The following is an 18,869-nucleotide window of genomic DNA, read 5'->3' as shown; positions in this document are numbered from 1 at the left end:
TTAATTTTCAATAACAGTCTGATTTTGCGTTTTTTAACTTACTTTTTCTCATTTGCTACTGCTTTCCCAAGGCAACAAAAAAAGTTTTATGTCATTAGGAAACCGCAAAAAGTAATAATATCTCAAAAAATGTCAATCAAGCACTAGCAGTAGCTGTAATCAAAATCTGCAAAATGTGACAAATCAGGCCGCATCTCCAGGTGGCCATGGTTACTCTAATTCAACGTCGTTTCAATGACTTAATCACAGTAGCGTTGACAGAAGGTACTTTTGGTCCCGGGCCCAGGTTAACCTTAAGGGCCCATAACCGGGAACTGGAAGAAACCACTTCGTATTATTCGTTGGATTTTATGTACAAGTATCTCAATTTGGGGCCCCTAGAATCTCATTGGTACCGTGTCCAAATCATCCTCTCAAAGGCCCTGCTTAATCATCTGATAAGTTCAGTTGTTTTTATTTCTGATCGTCAAAAAGGAAATACTAACCTACTTGACAATTAGGACTGAGGAGCTTCGTTTTTGTGTATAAGACAGCGATATATTTTAATTTTACGGTTTTAGCTTCAGCTCTACGTTATTTTTTTCAACCATACATTCTTTGTTAAAACGATTAATTAATGGTACTTTTGTGCTGTTCACGCATTATTATTGTTGTTAAACTTGTCTCCCTATACTCGAGGGATATTGAAAACAGCTTTAATTAATCCGCGTATATTCGTTAATGACACATAGACGTAATCTGTAGCACATGAACGAGACATTGTAATAACTGTTGGATATCATTCGATTGTTTAAATGTCGTGTGGTACACAAGACGGTTCTGCGACAGCATGGTATGATCAGGGCCCTGTGAGCACCATCTCGGCGCCTCCCAACTGAGCCTCTATGTTTAGTGATCGCTCCTTAAAATAGGATCAGAAAGCATTTAAGGCAGCAAAATTTTCCAATGTGGGGAACAAAAATTAGGCCTGCATTCATCATTTTAGGAAAGAGTAGCCTAAACAACTCTAAGATTTAAAAAAAAAAAAAAAGAAGTTCATCGGCAGATCTATAAAAAAGATGAGGAAGGACCAGAGTTTCAACAAAGCAAAATTTACAACATAAATGAACAAAGCAAAACTTCATGTCTGAAAAAGTAAATTGAAAAGGGGTGTGGGGAGCTTGCGCCCAGACAATTTTGAAAAATAAAATCTTGTTTGGGTCACTTTTTAGGAGCAATGTGTTGTAAGCTTATTTATTTTTGTCAAGACGTACACTTTACATGAAGACCAAATTCATCAAATTAAAACTGGATTGGAGTAGAAGTTTTGGTTGAAAATTTAAGTTAGCTTACCATTTCAAAAAAAAAAATCATTTACGGCTACAGAAAGGTTTCAGTAATTTACTTCTTGAAAGTTTTTGGAAAAAATACAGATTAAATGTTACCGGTAACTAGGGATTGTAGATCATAGGGATGCGAAACTTCATCCGCTTTTGGCTTATCCGCAACACTAGAAGGGTTACGTTTTTTTGTAATTTACAAAATATTTTACTTTTTATGGGTTATATAAGAAAAGTGAAGTTGGTTTTAAAGTAATTTAAGGTTTTTAGTTGAAAGTAAGCCAGCAGTAAAGCGTAAAAAAAGTGTCAAATTGGCAATTGACCCTTCTAATGTTGAAGGAACAACGGAGTTGAGCGTCCCGTAATGTACCGTCCCTACCGGTAACCTACATGTAAAATTACAAGACGAAAAACTTTGCACGGACAAAATATGAGTAGGCCCTCAGGCAGAGGTAGGCTCCCAGGAGTAGGGGATTTAGAAAGAAGTAAATATGGCCTTGCATGATTTAAGCCAGTGTGGTCCAACTACAGGCCCGCGGATTGCATTTTTGCGGCCCGCGAGTTTTCACTGTATTTATGTTACAAAAAGTAATTTCAATTAGAACAAGTAGCTTAATTATAGCATTTGGATAAAAAGTGTCAAAAATTTAATTCAAAGTTGTAGACATCAGGGCCTAGCCTATAGCCTACTGTTTCAACCTATCAGGTCTCGTCAGTACAACTGGGCTTCTTAAAGGCTGATATGTACCTTGTGTTCCGGACGTTTTTGTTTTCTTTAAATATTCATTTCTTTGGTCTTCGGAAGGAAATACTATCATTTCTTCAAGCAGAACAATTGGGTGAAACACAAATGTAGGCTACCAAACTCAGTTATGCGACAAAAACTTCCTGTGCAATCTTGCTTTCCTTACAGACATGATAATGCACTTGAATGTGTTAAACCTAAATTTGCAGGGGCGACAGCAAACTATTTCACATTTAGTTGGACAAATTGAAGCTTTCCAGAGGAAACTGCACCTTTTTGCTAAACGAGTGCTTGAAAAATAACGATCTTTCACACTTTGATTCTTTGCATGCACTTGCGGTAGATGATTATGAAGTGGAATGCTCCCGTTTTGTGAAAGATATTAAGGATTTATCTTGTGAATTTGAGAATAGATTTAAAGATTTTGACAGATTAAAACCTAATCTCCATTGGTATAACAATCCTAAGGATGTTAATGTGGAAACACAGCTACCAGAACTTCTGCTTAAACTCTGCGAGCTTCAGTGCAACCAATTCTTGTTGTCAAGGAAAAATGAAATCTCCGAGTACTTCTGGAAATTATAGTCAGCAAGAATAGATTTCCCAAACTGAAAATTTTTGCATTAAAATGCACTCAATGTTTGGAAGCACATACATGTGTGCAGTGCCGGTCTTAGGGTATTTCGGGCCCTGTGCGCAATATGCTTTGCGGGCCCCAATGACAATGATCCAATTCAGTAGCTTAGCTAGGTATTTTGGAAGGGGAGGGGTTAATTGACGAACGGCGGGCGAAGTCTGACGGCGTGTTCGCCGAAGGTGACACCCAGCGGCGGGGGGTCTGGGGGCGTCTCTCAGAAAAATTTGAAAAATTACTTTGAATTTGGTGCATTCTGAGAGCATGTTCAACAAAAATACCGGTACTTGCTTGTGAATCAAATGGATTTTTTCCATTGGAAATAACAAAAATTACTGCATTTTTTGAGTAAATTGCAGGCCCCCTAATTTGCGGGCCCTGTGCGATTGCACGGTTTGCACACCCCAAAGACCGGCACTGCATGTGTAAGAGTACGTTTTCTAGAATGAAGCAAGTCAAGTCTAAAAACAGAAATCGAATGATAGACGAAACACTGGAAGATAGTCCCCGACTTGCTACCACTAACATTGAAATTGATGTAGAAACGATAGCATCAGAGAAACCTCGACCACAGGCATCTCACTGATAGAGATTTGCAATAAATTTCTATTTGCTATTGTGTAACAATTTCGATTACGCACTCACTATCATTTTATTGGAAATGGCCCGCAAGTTGTCACGTTTTTGTAAAGTGGCCCGTAAGTCAAAAGTAGTTGGACCACGGCCACGCTGATTTAAGCTACTGAATATCGAGGTTCTGTGGCTGATATTTTATTATTTAAACAGTCAAAAACATTAAATAGACTAAAGTGAGTGGGCCCCTAATCAACCGTGGGCCTCCCTCCAGTCAGGGGTAGCCTATGGGAGGCGGTTAACAAGGCCCTAGGTATAATAATTGTTCACACATGGCAAGGTGTGTCCGTTATGCTTCCAGAAAGTAGGCTATGCAGTCGTCTAAAAGCTATGGACAAAACCTTCCTCCGTAGCTTTACCATTTCCTGCTTGAGTGTCCACCCATATGATTTACAGCAGCCTAATTATAACACAGAGAATAGTCGCTGTATAGAGAAAGTAGTGTCAACAACACCATTAACTTGCTTTTACATCTAGGCTACCCTTCCCCTATTTGACAGATTTCACTATTTTGTATAGCCTGCCTAGCTAGGCTATTTAACGCAATAAGCCTACTGTATGAAACTTGCGGCAATTAATTATTCTTCTCCGAGGGTGTCAGGACCATACAGGCTACTGCAAAGGAAATATTTCTTTCTACTAAATGGAAAGTGGTTGATGACTTGCAGCTAGGTGTGTTGCACCAAACAGATGGTATTTTAATTGATGCTGTCAGGCTATGCCTCCTGTGCTTTTCAAAACAACGTAGCGGATACAAGATGAGAATACAACGTATGGTTTGGCATAGGTAACCTTTAAAATATGAGGAAGGATAATATGGAAGGAAGGACTAAAATGACGAGACCTAACCAGGCGTTTTCAAATAGTTTTGTTGTCTAAGAGTAGGCCTACACTCATAAGCTAGTTATCAAAGTTTTCCGCTCAAAGAGCTACCGTAGTCTTCTCAGCCTATTTCTTTTTTAGAAACTGCTTGTTCATGACATCATATTTTTGTTAAAACCTCAGTTTTAACAAAAATAGTAGCCTAGCCTAACCTACACTGTCGTAGCCTAGATAGGTCTAAATTAAAAACCAGTTAGGCTAATGTTAAAAAATATGCAGTTGCAGACAAAGAGAGCAGTTGTAGCATAGGCTACCCTACTTAAAATGCGTTGTTTAAACGCGCACTCCGAGAGTTGTCCCAGCGCCGTTTGATCTTGAAGCTTGTTCGTTTATGCAGTCGGATGCTTAACCAACTGAGCTATCGGGGCAGACATCCAACGAAACGAAAGAGTTTTATGGCCAGAAGTGCTGTGTTTGTGAGCCCCGGTAGGGCCGGATTAAGGTTTCGATGGACCTGGGGCTATGTGGTAATCTGAGACCTATATTTCATTCCCCTCATTGTACCAATCACAATTAAAATGAAATAACAAATTCAGTTCTTTTGCGTCCATGGAAATAACCCTCGAGAATGTGATGAGCAGCGTTGACTAGACTGCATTGGAGAAGATCTGCGATTGGCAAAACCGCAGCTCGGTCAACCCTCGGGATCGGTGAAATGAAGAAATGCCATCACAGAATAGAATAATATTGTTGGCCACCAACCCTCGCAATACGGGAAAAGAGACTTGAATCACAGAGGTGGATAGAAGCACAAAACATAAAAAGCAGTTTTCAAATCCCGCTTATGAGAAAAGCTTCATATTGTGTCATTTTATTGTGAGTTGTATGAATAAAGAGACACAATGGTTTTAGTATTTGTAGGCCTACATGTAAACAACATTAGTTTTGAGTCAATCTAGAAGAGGGTAAGAGAACTGGTCGGTGATTCCAACGTGGAGCCAACTGCCGACAAAGAAAAATGCTAAGAACCACTACTCCGCGAACAGTAGCGCATCCAGAAAAAAAAATTAGGGGGGGGGCTAATTCAGAAATGTTGGCCGAGTGATTTGCGACAATAAGCTTATGCCCATCCCTTTGATTAATACTTGAAGACACTCACGGCCCACAACCCACCGGTTGCCGATACTTGTGCCAAGAGTCCAGCGGAGGGTTCAAGCTCCCTTGGAAAAATATTGATTTAAATATTTGACTACGAGGCAGAGCGAACCATCACTTATAATCGCATAGACCATAGGGTCTATAAAGGGTCATCAATAATTAACGTTACCACTTTCAAACAACTGTATTTAACATCAATATTTAGCGTTACAATGTTAATAAATTAAATATTTGTCAATTTTATATTTTTTAGGCTTATATTTTATATGCTACAGCTTCGGTAGAGAGTTTGTCTTGTTGAACCATAGGCATACGAAGCCGAGCAACGTTATCAAGTTTAACATATTAAAGATTATTATATTTACAAAAAACACAAAACTACGCAACAATTAAATATCGAACGTTTTCGACATCACAAGATGTCCTCTTCAGGAATAATGTACATACAATTTAACTACATCTGAATAAAATGCATTGGTTAGGCCTAACTAAATCTATAAGTCGGAAAATACAAAAACTGCACAGTACTTCTGACTAGCTCAAACTCAACGATAGGCTCCACGAGAATCAAAGGTAACTGCATCAAAAGGTGTTAAACAGATCACATGATATGGTAGAAAGGCGACATTTACCATTTACCGACATTTACGTGATTGTGACATTTACCCTGTATATAAAACTTTCAAAGTAGGCAAATATTTCCAGCTGAAGTCGCCTACGCCCTTTGCTCTATGTTCTAATGTCGTTTATAAATTCAGTTGTTTGCGTGATGCAAGCCTGACATACATCGGTATGTCAACAAGACATTTATCGACTAGAGCTGGGGAACACCTCAATTTGAATTCTGTACAGAAAAGCGCAATTTAAGATCACATTTTCTCATGTACAGAATGTCAAAACAACGTTTCTATCAAGCAATTTGAGATCATGTCCAGAGGCAGGTCTGAGTATCAAACTAAAATCTTGGAAGCCTTGTACATAAAACGTCACAATCCACTTTTGAACAGACAATTGTATGCTTGCGGCTCGTCTTTTTTGCTCTCTGTATTTTAAAATTATTTTTTTCGCACCTTGCCTTTCTACCATATCATGTGATCTGTTTAACACCTTTTGATGCAGTTACCTTTGATTCTCGTGGAGCCTATCGTTGAGTTTGAGCTAGTCAGAAGTATTGTGCAGTTTTTGTATTTTCCGACTTATAGATTTAGTTAGGCCTAACCATTGCATTTTTTCAGATGTAGTTAAGTTGTATGTACATTATTCCTGAAGAGGACATCTTGTGATGTCGAAAACGTTCGATATTTAATTGTTGCGTAGTTTTGTGTTTTTTGTAAATATAATAATCTTTAATATGTTAAACTTGATAACGTTGCTCGGCTTCGTATTTTATATGCCACAAATGAAAATTTGAATATAAGAATAGCTATTGTAGAGCTCTTCAAATCGGGCAAGTCAAGGATTTTTGGAAGGACCTAAAAATTAACAGAATGTTGGTCTGGAGAACTCTCAAAAGGCACAAAGAAACTGGAAGTGTCAAAAATCGACCTGGCTAAGGTAGCCCTCGAAGCGCCAGAACTTCAAAATTGATAAAAGCAACCAGAGAAAAGGTGCAAAAAAATCCCAAAAGATCCATTCAAAAACTGGCAAAGGAGGCGAACGTGGCCTATGGAACCATGTTCACAGTTCTCAAGAAAGATTTGAAGATAAGCCCATTTAAATACATGAAGAAATAGTTGCTAAATGCCAATATTATTGAGAAATGTCTCTCCAGAGCATGAATTCTGCTCACAAATTGAAGGAGGAGGCACGCTGCCAAACCTTGTGTTCAGCGATGAGAAGAAATTTGATGTCCAGCATCATTTTAACAGTCAGAATGATCGTGTTTGGTCAAGAGATGGTGACGTGGAACCCCGGGTAATCACTCGGAGACAATTAGGGGCGACATTCGTGATGGTGTGGGCCACAGTCAACGAATCAGGAAGGAGTCCATTGATTTTTGTGGATCAAGGAGTGAATTTGAACCAAGAAAACTACTGAAATGATATTCTTGAGGGTTCATTGTTGCCTTGGGCGAAAAACACTTCAAACAACGTAGTTGGTCATTCCAACAAGATTTTGCCCCTTCTCATGGAGCTAAGAGAACGCAAAACTGGCTTTCAGCCAATGTGCTGTTCTTCGTTTCCAAGGAAGAATGGCCTCCTTCACCCCCAGACTTGAACCCCATAGACTTTGGCATCTGGTCTTACCTGGAGAGCAAAGTTTCGACTAAACACCACCAAAGTTTGGAAGCGCTAAAAGCTAATTTGAAAAAAGAATGGACCAAAATAGCCTACCTCAAAGAGTTATTTGTGACTCTTGCAGGTCCTTTTCGAAGCGTCTCGACTTGTTATCGACGCAAATGGCGAACACATAGAGTAAAAATTGTTTTTCCTAAATATTTATTTATTTGACAATAATATTATATGTTTATTGCTCAAAAATTGTTTGCCATTTGTTAAATACGGTTGTTTGAAGTTGTAAAGTTAATTATTGATAACCCTAGCTATGATGTCACAATTTTACTTATTCCTACCGTACTTATTCATATCTAACCTGTAAGCAAAAGGTATAAATGGGAAACATACAAAAATTTCATTTTTGGTGGCGGGTTGGTGGGGGCTTGAGCCCCTTAGCCCCATGCCGGGTGAGCAATAGTCTGTGAAACTAACAAGAATAACCTATCAAGGCTTTGTCAGTCCGAGGATAAAGATTCAATCAGTCATTCAGAAGTTTCTGCGGCTAAAATGATAGGCTACTGACAAAATCAAAAAGTTTCTGTTGGCTAGAAATGGCACACCCATTGAAATAATAAAAAAAAAAAAGCTTTCACACATCCAGATTTCTCCAATAGACCTTTTGCATAACAAACCAACAGAGCGTGACGTTGGAGTCGTGAACGACCAGCCGCTGTTTACAATCAAGGTTGCCATCTGGTATATTTATATACCAAATTTCACAAATCTGGTATATTTTTTTTATGTTTGGTAGTTGAAATTTTCGTTTGGTATATTGGCATATATTTGGTATATTTTGTAGCATTTGGTAGGTGATTTTATGAGTTTGGTATATTTTATAATATTGTGTCAATTGACTAGTATTTTTTTCAATGTACAAATTTGGAGTGTGTTAACCAATAAAAACTTGTTTCTTCTTTAAAAAAGTTAAGTTGAAACACTAAAATAGATGTACCATTTGAAATTTAGCCCAATGACCATAAAAACCTAAAGGTTTTCTAAAGCATGAGTGTCATTGGAGTTGCTTAACTGTAATGTTTTACAACGTATTGTTATCTCAAGGTGTTAAAGAATGTTAAAGCTTCTCAGCGAGCAACATTGCAAGTGTTGTTGACTTATGATTATTACTGTGCTGTTGATGGAATGTAAATTTTGGTTTCAAAATGTTGAACAGTGTTGTTAATGTGTGACTAAAACTTTTTTTATGCTTACTATTATACTAATACCCTTATTGTGTTATATTGTATGTAATTATTGAATCATAACTACTTAATTCTTTATTACCCTGACGTTGATACTTTGGCAAAGTGAAAAATTTCCTAAATTTTTGGAGCACCTCTATTAGGCGCTGACAGTGGCGTAGCCAAGGGGGGAGGGGTTATAACCCCCCCTTTGGCACGCGTCTGACGCCACGATATTGAAAATGATGCTTTCAATCTCTATGTCTCTAAAACAAAGTTTGCCTAATTTTAAACGAAACTGCATTAAAAAGAGCAAGTTTTGCCAATACCAAACATTTAAATATCTCAGCCAGGAATTAGCAACAAGAAAACATAGAGACTTTGCTTTATTACCAAAAAATGCCGAAGAAAACATGATCTTATACTTTTGCTATGCCACCGGACAGCACCATTTTACAGGAATATTTATACCCACATTTTTGTTGAAAATGATCTCAGAGTGCACCAAATTCAAAGTAGTTTTTCAAAATTTTCAGGGGGAGGTCCATACCCCCTGTCGCTGGGTCGCACGCCGACCGTCAAACCCCCCCTTTCAAAATTCCTGGCTACGCCACTGGGCGCAGACAATTAGGTGCCTTCCAGATAGGTGCGCACACTGTGATGTCGGGACATTTTGATGTGGCACGCGGTCATTTTGGTGCTATTCGGAATAAAGTCTATTTTGTTGGGTTCTTGATGGTTGCATGGTGGGTTTTATGCATTAGCCAAGTGGGCGTAGTCTCGTCTGCATCACAGGAACTAACGCTCCAGCAACGTTTATTTTTTTTGTTTTCTGAAACTTGATTAAATATCATGCGAAATCGCTGTGGTAATCATTTCATGTTTGGGTCATATATATTAAAATTAGCCCAAACTAAAACGTTCTTTGCCCAAGTTAAAAATTAAACATTGTTCAGCTAGTTGAGGTGTGCAAAACGTGATTTTTCTGTAAACTTTTGTTTTTCAGATCTTTTTGGTATAAACTTGGTATAATTTTTTAAGTTTGGTATATATTTGGTATATTTTTTTTTACTATTTGGTATATATTGCTCTGCAGAATCTGGCAACCCTGAGACCTTTTGCATAACAAACCAACAGAGCGTGACGTTGGAGTCGTGAACGACCAGTCGCTGTTTACAATGCTGTGCGATAGGGTTAGTGGCGTAGTTTGCAGGCGAATAAATTGTTTAACGTTTGCTTGAGCTGTTGTTTTGTGGTCTTTACAAGCGTGTATCAGTGTTTCAGTACAATTTGCCAGAAAATAAAACTCTTTTAAGTTGTAAACTTAGGCTACAGAAGTGTAAACCTTCGACCAGTTCTTTGCTGTATTGGAAGCGATCTTGCCAGGCAAAGATAGGAAGAATTTCCTGTATTATACAGCTTCAAAAGCTAAGCATGCAAATCAAAATATTGATGCAGAACTTGATGACGATGCTACTTTCAAAATACCTCAAAATGCTACAGGAGCACTGCATCTACATACAGTGGCGTAGCCAGAAACAAATTTTTTTGGGGGGGGCAAATATTTGATGAATTGATGAGAACGACAAAGTGTTTGATTTAAGCCATCGCCACCTGATGTGCAGTGGGCGTATCCTGGTGGGTTAAGCAAGAGAAGCAATAAAACCGGTGGAGTGTTAGAGCGTGCCGAAGGCCCGCGTAGGAGGGGGTCCGGGGGCATGCTTCCCCGGAAATTTTTTGCAAAATTACACTCAAATAATGGATTATACCGCTTTCTAGAAACACTTTTAGGGTAATATTTGTATGAAATTTATTAGCAGATGAACAGCTATTAACTTATTATAGGTAGCTCTTACACACGAACGGGCAAAACCTGCGGCTAAATTAGAGAACACCAAAAACTCAGCTACACAAAAACTCAATAACTACCCATAAACATAACAGAGTAAGCCATGCTGAAATTGCTTCCACAAATTAGTTAAAAGAAACGTAAATCGCGTAAATTTTACCCGATTTACGATTTTCAAAATTTATTCGTGTCTTTCTGCGTGTCTAAAACAAGTCCTTGGGGGTGTTAATAGCCAGATGACTTGGAAAACGTTATAAATTTCTACAAATTTTATTATATTTTCAACAAAGGGCTCAACTTCGGAATCCAAACTTTGAAAATTTTGGGGGGGCCATGGCCCCTTTCGCCCCCCTGGCTACGCCTATGTCTACATAGATTAGCGGTGGAAGATTGAATTTTTGCTGGTGTTGAAGCTTCGCCTGGGTTTGTTTTATACAGAATTAAATTAAGCACAAGGTTTGGTATTAGTTCTGCATTCGTACTGCCTACACCGTATTTTTCATTCATGAATGCATCTCATGTATTTAAGGTTGATTAGTTTGAACATATTCCCTCATCGTGACGTTATCATAGCAACCATGAAGCCAGACTTCAAGAAGGACTACCCAAGCACCATGATTATCATCGACTGCACTGAAGTACGTCTCGAAACACTATCCTCACTTCACCGTCAGTTGCAAACGTACTCGAACTATAAAAGTATGAACACTGCAAAGGCTGGTCACAGCGGTAAACCATAATCTCTTCGTTGGAAAATTGTAACATAAGATTTCTGAATCCGTTCGTCTGCATGTAATGATCGAAAAAGAAACACTCCTTTGAAACGTCTATTCAAATTGTATTTCTGTAAAATTAGCCACCTGGCTGTCGAAAATGAGATGCAACGCCGTACACCACTAAAACTTGTCACTACAGAACAGATTACTTGGATAAAAGACGGAAATTTTCGTCCAGCTGACAAGCACTAAGCATAACAGTTAAACATGCGACCAACCTCTTCAAGCAACAATTTTAAAATGACTAGAATAATTTGCGATATCTCAAACTCCCGTAAACAGTACTGTGACGCAATAGTGAAAGACATTGTCACGCAATTCAAACAGGTATTCAAAGCTGGTGATCCAATGTTTCATGTTTAAACAGGTTTGACACAAGTCTTACGAACGATGGTGCAATTTTGGCTCATTTTTAGGAAAAATTCCATGACGTAATACGCTAAGGTTCAGTAGACCTGAACGGTTTGTATATGACGTTTGATTAGGTGAACAATTGTCTGGAACAAAGGCATTAGTCATTAGTGGGAGTTGATCCAAATGGGGGTAGGCCTAATATGTTTGTATTTCAGTTGTACACTGCTAATGTGAGTGACAAAGAAATATGTCAGAGGAGTTGATTTTTTCACCTTTTGAAGCAGAAAATAGCTGCTAATGAACTGCACTTCATGATGCTGTTATGGCCAATAAAGGGTTTCTTATAGAAAAAGACTTAGCCTAGCCTACATGGTATTGGTCTACATTTGAATATCTCACCGTTCCTAGGTAGAAGGCCTCAAATGAGTGAGGACGAAGTGTTGAATAAAGCTCACTATATCCCCGTGTTGAATAAACGAAGTATTGCACGCCATCGCATTCATGCAGAGTGGACCATAAAAAAATTCGTCAATTTCACATCTTCGACAGGAAAATACCAGTGACTATGCTTGGCATCATCAATGAAGTGTGGTTGATTCGTTGCATATTATGTTATGCAGAATGAAAATAAAATGTTGCAAGACAAGGTGCCACTATCGTGGTCCATAATTCCCGGTCAAAATGCACACGCTTCACAATGGCCGTCCTAAATTGCCTTTCCTAGTCTGTTAGCCAACACTATGATTAAAACGAACAAGAATTAAAGCGTACCGATAACCTACAACAATTCATAAACACAAAAAATTTACTTTCACCTGCCATCGACCTCACGCTTGCTTGCAATAACAAGAAACGCCTTCATAAACCGTAGAAAACAAGCGATTCTTAACCCTCAGACAGCGCTTCCACTTTTGTGGTAATTACCACAATTGTGGAATTTTCATCATGCTTGTGGTAAAAATGTGGTAATGAAAAATTTGTGGTAAAAATGTGGTAATACGGAAATTTTGTGTGGAAATGTTGCCAAAATGTGAAAATTATAAATTTTGAAAATTTGTCATAAAATAGGCTACTATCAATAAATAAGAGCATTTAAACTGTTGTCCTCCAAAATCGAACAGATATGCAAAAAACTACTTATAACAGCATGTGACTAGCATGTTCCGCTGTTTTCAGTTTGATTTTGGAATGAGTCCTGACTTTTGACTTTAAAGGTAGGGTGACCATGTGATCATATTCATAGTCAAGATGTCTTTCAGATTCTAGCTGCGGTGTCAAGTACAGTACTTTGCAGTGGCGTAGCCAGGGGGGGGGTTGGGGGGTTACAACCCCCCCTTTGGCACGCGTGTGACGTCACGATATTGAGAATGATGCTTTCAGTCTCTATGTCTCTAAAACAAAGTTTGCCTAATTTCAAACGAAATTGCATTAAAAGAGCGAGTTTTGCGAATACTAAACATTCAAATATCTCAGCCAGGAATTAGCAACAAGAAAACATAGAGACTTAGCTTTATTACCGAAAAATGCCCAAGAAAACATGATCTTATTCTTTTGCTATGCCACCAGACAGCACCATTTTACAGGAATATTTATACCCACATTTTTGTTGAAAATGCTCTCAGAATGCACCAAATTTAAAGTAATTTTTCAAAATTTTCTGGGGGGCACCCCAGACCCAGGGATATCTAGAGAAGGGGATACGAAGGCTCGCAGCGATTGCCTTATTCTCATGACACTACCAGGGCGGTAGTTTGCAGTGCTTTAAACATGTGATTCTTTTTAAAATCGTAGAAAGTTTTGTAGTCCAGCTGGTACAATGAGCTACAGAAGATAGTTAGTAAATGTTACGGAGAGCATATTTCAAGAATACTTGTTTGGAAAGATAGTTGAAAAGTTACCAGTAAGCTGTTTTTTCAACAAAGCCTTTGCAGTAGGCTAGATGTAAAGCAAGTATATGGGTAGTTGAATTAACAAGCAACCATGAGCATGCTGTGAATATCCAGGCCTGATGCTAATAGCGCAATGCAAGTTATCATAACAAGATTTGTTAAACTGCAAGCGGTGCCAATTGTCATTTCACGATAAACACAGATTATTTACGATGAACAATAGCCCTTCTATTGTCAGACGTAATAAAAGCCTTCGTATCCCCTTCTTTAGATATCCCTGCCCAGACCCCCCGCCGCTGGGTGTCGCCTTTGGCGAAGAGGCCGGCGGGCGAAGCCCGGCGGCCGTCAAAAATCCCCCTTTCAAAATTCCTGGCTAAGCTACTGGTACTTTGCTTTCTTATTTCAGACGTTCTGTTAATAAACTGAGTAGTTGTTTTAGGCCTTATTTTACACTATATAGTGTAAATATAACCAAATAATAGCATTGCCGGATAAGGAATTCTGTCGTAATTTGAGAAAAGTTTAAAGCTGTTGAAAACAAAAACTTGCATTTTAGAAAAAATTTTAGTTCTGGGTAAAGATCAAAACCCTAACCTTATTCCTAAGTCTTACCTTAACCGTTACTAACTTTAATCCTAACTCTGACAACACCTGATAGTAACTATGGCAACAAGTGGGTAAAAATAGCCACTGGGTTAATGTAAAAGTAAGTCGAAATACGGTTAAGATCGGGTAAAAAATGTGGTAATCTGAGGACAAATGTGGTAATACAAGTGGTAATCTAGCTTTGTAAAAGTGGAAGCACTGCCCTCAAACTCCGCGTAACTCAAACGTCACGCTCTGGTGATTTTGAATGTGCAAAAGGTCTCCAGCCAAGCATGAAGAAGTAAATCACCAAGCGAGAAATCTGCTTTTGATTTGGCGCAAAATCGCACATGTGTTTCTGTTTTGTACAGTGTCATCCTGTGTCGTGTAAAAGACTTTAGGAGATGGTAGTAGTTGTTTAACGTAGTAAAATGGATTAATTCATTTATTTTTCGTCGTTAACGCGTCCGAAACGAAAAGACTTTCATTAAGTCGATATAGGCCTACCAGCACGTCAATTGAATTGAATGGAATGGGAAAAGGTGGCTAAACCTTAAAAGGTTTAAAACGTGCCTGAGTAGTAGATGGCTATATGTCTGTAGTGAGCACGGCCGCAAAAAACAAAGAGAAGCACACATTTAGTAATAAGTGTCATCCTAATGAAAAGTGATGGGGATTAAATTTGTCAGTTCCAACATTGATATGGGAAGGGAAGTAATGGGAAGGAGAAAGAAGAAAACCGGACATGAAGAAACCAAGCCTCAGGCAAAAGCCCGTTTCAATGTGGCCCAGAAAAGCAAGATGTTTTTCCATGGTCAGACTGCATCTCACACAGTAGCCTACTATGATTGAGCTTCAAGATCCAGTTTAAGTGATTATTGTCCTGGTGGTGATGGAATGGATGAGCTAGTAGCTAGATTGATGAAGCTCTCATCCCCTTTTGTGACGGTGTCATGTTGGCTATGAAATGTTGCGTTTCCTGTTGATATCCACAAACATAAAAGTACTACATTGCCATATTTCTAAGTCGTAATGCAATACCTCAGGTTGCTTTCAACTAAAGAATGGTATCGGCAGATCAAATTGACAAGGTCTAATCTTAGTAATTATGCCAAAATTTCTTTGAAGTTTTTGCAGCAGATGTGGCTTCCATGAAAGATTTTCATTCGAAATCAGGCCCAGGAAACTGATATTTTGCACTCTCTCAATTAGTTATCGTTTATGCATAAGGTTTGATTACACCGCAATACTTGCTTGTAGAGTGTCCTCAATTTTTTATGAGGTATTTTTCATATATATACTGTAGTTTTTAGTGGAACATTTTTAGTCAGCAATTTAACCCTTATCCTGTAATTACTGTTCTGTAACACAAACAGCGATTACGGGCCTCTTAGGCCCAATACTAACATAATATGAAAAAGTAAGTCAATCGTATCTCAATTCATTACATCGGCTGTATTCGTTTTCAGAAAATGATTGTAGGCCAAAGTTGCCTATAATGCTCGGATGTAGCAACAGGGTTGCCCAGGGGAGGAACTGCCCCCCTAAAAATTTTATTTTGCCCTCTGAAAAATTACGATCCCAAAATTGCCACAGAATGTGCTAAATTCAATATAGCTCTACCGTTTCAAAAACATTTTCTTGGTGTAACTCCAGATTTTCCTTTTTTCCCCTAAATTTTTTGAAACTGGTTTCATCCCTGCAATAATTAACAACAAAAAACTACATTTTCAGCCTATCCAATGTCAAAATCAAACAACTGTAGTTATTATAAAAAATACATGTAGGCTATTAAGCAACTATTGTAATACAGTCATAACTTAGTGATATAATTGAAATAGGTTATGGGCACGCCAATTGAATACTCAGTAAGCATTACCAGTTTGGTAGGCTAATCACTTCAATGTTGACAGTTTTAAATCTTTGTAAAACTAAACAGTAAATGTATGTTTCATGGGATATAAAGTAATGAATCTGCAGCCCAATATATGTTACTGAAATTTAATGTTTTGTCTACTACTATCTATGTAAATGAATAAACATATACGGAAACAAAATGAAAAGAACGAAATGTGAATGATGGACAAACACAACCCTAACCCAAGATAAATGAGCTCCACACTCAAGAGAGCCCCCAAGAGTGAAGTTTACTCTTGTATCACCATTACCAACAACTTGTGCTGATCTTTCTTTACATGAATTACCTATTTCTTCCTCTTCTATTCTTTTCCTTGAATCTTCCTCTGAATCGGAAGTATCAAGGGGCACATATTCATCTCCTGATGATTTTTTGCTGTCACTGTTGTCAGTATCACTGGTATTTTGTTGATTAAGCTCAGCTTGTAGTATTTGAAACACATTTCTGTCGGCCATTTTTAAACTTTTAAATTTCAAAAATAAACTAACAAATAGCACCTAAAAAAAGAACTCATCTTATTGAGATCCACTGTACAAATGCAATGTAACTTATATTGATTATAATTCTAAAGTTTACTCTAAACTACCACCGGGCCTCCGAGGCCCTAAATTGCAATTTGAGGTGTACTTTTGTTTTTAGCCAACAAATTTTTTTTTGGACTTCATAATCCTTGCAATCCGGTTTTAAGTTTTGCAAACGACACTATTTTAGGCATTTCTAGAGCAACAGGTCTAAAAACCAAAAAAGAAAAAAAATTAAAAGAATTTTCTCTCTTCACCGGGCCTCCCAGGCCCGTAATTACAGGATAAGGGTTAAACAAGATTAAATGTTGTGTTAACAGATTGGTTCAGGATTGGGTAACTAATAAGCTATGGTTAAACGAGTAGAAATCTAATATTTTGTATTTTATGTAGGTTTGATAAATTTGTTTAGTTTTTTCTTTGAAATTCAAGAGTCCAGGCCTCAAAATGTCTTTTATAACCATTCCTGATGGTTTTGATGGATACCCATGTGATTCATTTTGCATTCCACAACATTATCAAGAAGACGTAGAAAAGGTTATTATACCAAAAGGCCTTGTTTTGGATAGAACTGAAAGAATTGCAAGAGATATTTTTGAAAGCCTTGATCAAGCAAGGCCTACTGCAGCGCTATGTGTTCTCAAAGGAGGTTATCAGTTTTTTAGTGATTTATTGCATTATTTACGTCAATTAAATGCAAATACCAGTCGATCTTGCCAAATGTCAATTGATTTTATTCGACTAAAAAGTTATGATAATGATCAATCAAGCGGAGTTGTCAAAGTGATTGGTGGTGATGATATGTCCAACTTAGAAGGAAAAAATGTCTTGATAGTTGAAGACATGATTGATACAGGGAATACCATGCGAAAGTTGCTTAGTCTTTTAGATCAATTCAATCCTCATTCAGTTCGTGTTGCAAGTCTTTTGGTAAAGAGAACAGTCAGAAGCTGTGGATATCGGCCTGATTTCATTGGATTTGAAGTTCCAGATCAATTTGTAGTTGGTTATGCCCTTGATTACAATGAATATTTTAGGGATCTTAACCATGTTTGTATCATAAGCAAAAAAGGAAAGGAGAAGTACAAGATAGTAGAAGGAAAAAATTAGATTGTTTTTTAACTATTGCTATTATTTGATCGTGTTGTATTTTGTCACTTCAATCTGCCCAGTGATTGTGCTGTAGAATGTTTATTACTACAACAAACATACTGCGGAATTGTTGGGTAGGCTAATATTTTCGAATATAACATTTAAAATAACAACTGATTTTTCAGTCTTTTGCTGCCATCTTTGCTGAGCAAGTTTAACTTTTGTCTTTAGTGTGTGTGACGTAGTTTGCATTTCATCAAAAAAATTAAGTAAACTGAACAGTGAACACGTGTTTATTTTTTAATTGTATGATTTAAATGTTTATCTTTAAACTCTGTGATTCATCAACAGAATTACAAAATATTGCTTTGGCTTTGTATTTTCAAGATAAGTTTTAAATTGAACCAATTGTTTTTACTCGGCATTTAGAAGGTGGAATCTAACTTTCACATCACAGCTTTGAACTAAATACATGCTGACTCTGTTTTGTACTGACCACAATCAAAACAGAGTGCTCAATTTTTACGATTTGTAAAAACCAACATATGGTTAACATCAGCAACAATAATCATCCGCAGTTGCTGTTTGTACTTTATTTATTTGGTTAGTATTTATTTATCTGACATCTTAGTGCATGAAATATTGAAGGTGTATTGAATGGCATTAAAAACCCAAGCGGGTATATGATTGTCAGATGCATAGTCGAGTGGTGAGAGCCCTTCTTTAGTATAGAATCTATACAGCTCTTGAAGGGGTGCCAGCTTGACTGGATCAGGAAATCCTGTTGCGGCCGACCTGGAATATCTCAGTGTGAGACTACTTGGTGTGAATTCTACTTTATCCATTGAGCATAATCTTGCCTTTTAACTTTTGTTTACCTATGTTTAATTCCTATACCTTTTTTTTTTTAACTAGGCTCTTGCTGGACTGTAACGCAAAAATTATCCATTGTGGACTTGAAACAAGATACAGTATGAAGCAAAATACTTTAAAAGGAAATCAAGATGTATTTGGTTGATAAATGTATAATGTACTGTATATTTTTGAACACTACTAAAATGCTTCTAAAATTTTTTTGTGCAAAAAGTCTTTAAGAAAATAATATTTTTTTTTAATTCTA

The 18,869-nt window shown here is 37.6% G+C and overlaps 1 protein-coding gene across 1 annotated transcript; it reads left to right on the top strand.

Moving 5' to 3' along the window:
* Positions 1-17,065: 17,065 nt before the first annotated feature.
* LOC145782801 (hypoxanthine-guanine phosphoribosyltransferase-like) lies at positions 17,066-18,597 on the top strand. The gene has a single exon (XM_082594564.1). The coding sequence runs from the start codon at positions 17,105-17,107 to the stop codon at positions 17,765-17,767; it is 663 nt and encodes a 220-aa protein (XP_082450690.1). The 5' UTR covers positions 17,066-17,104; the 3' UTR covers positions 17,768-18,597.
* The last annotated feature ends 272 nt before the right edge of the window (positions 18,598-18,869 follow it).

The sequence above is a fragment of the Aplidium turbinatum genome, chromosome 14 (assembly GCF_918807975.1).
Source record: "Aplidium turbinatum chromosome 14, kaAplTurb1.1, whole genome shotgun sequence".
NCBI lineage: Eukaryota > Metazoa > Chordata > Ascidiacea > Aplousobranchia > Polyclinidae > Aplidium > Aplidium turbinatum.
The sequence above is the reverse complement of the archived record's forward strand: the minus strand, read 5'-3'. Positions and strand labels throughout refer to the sequence as shown.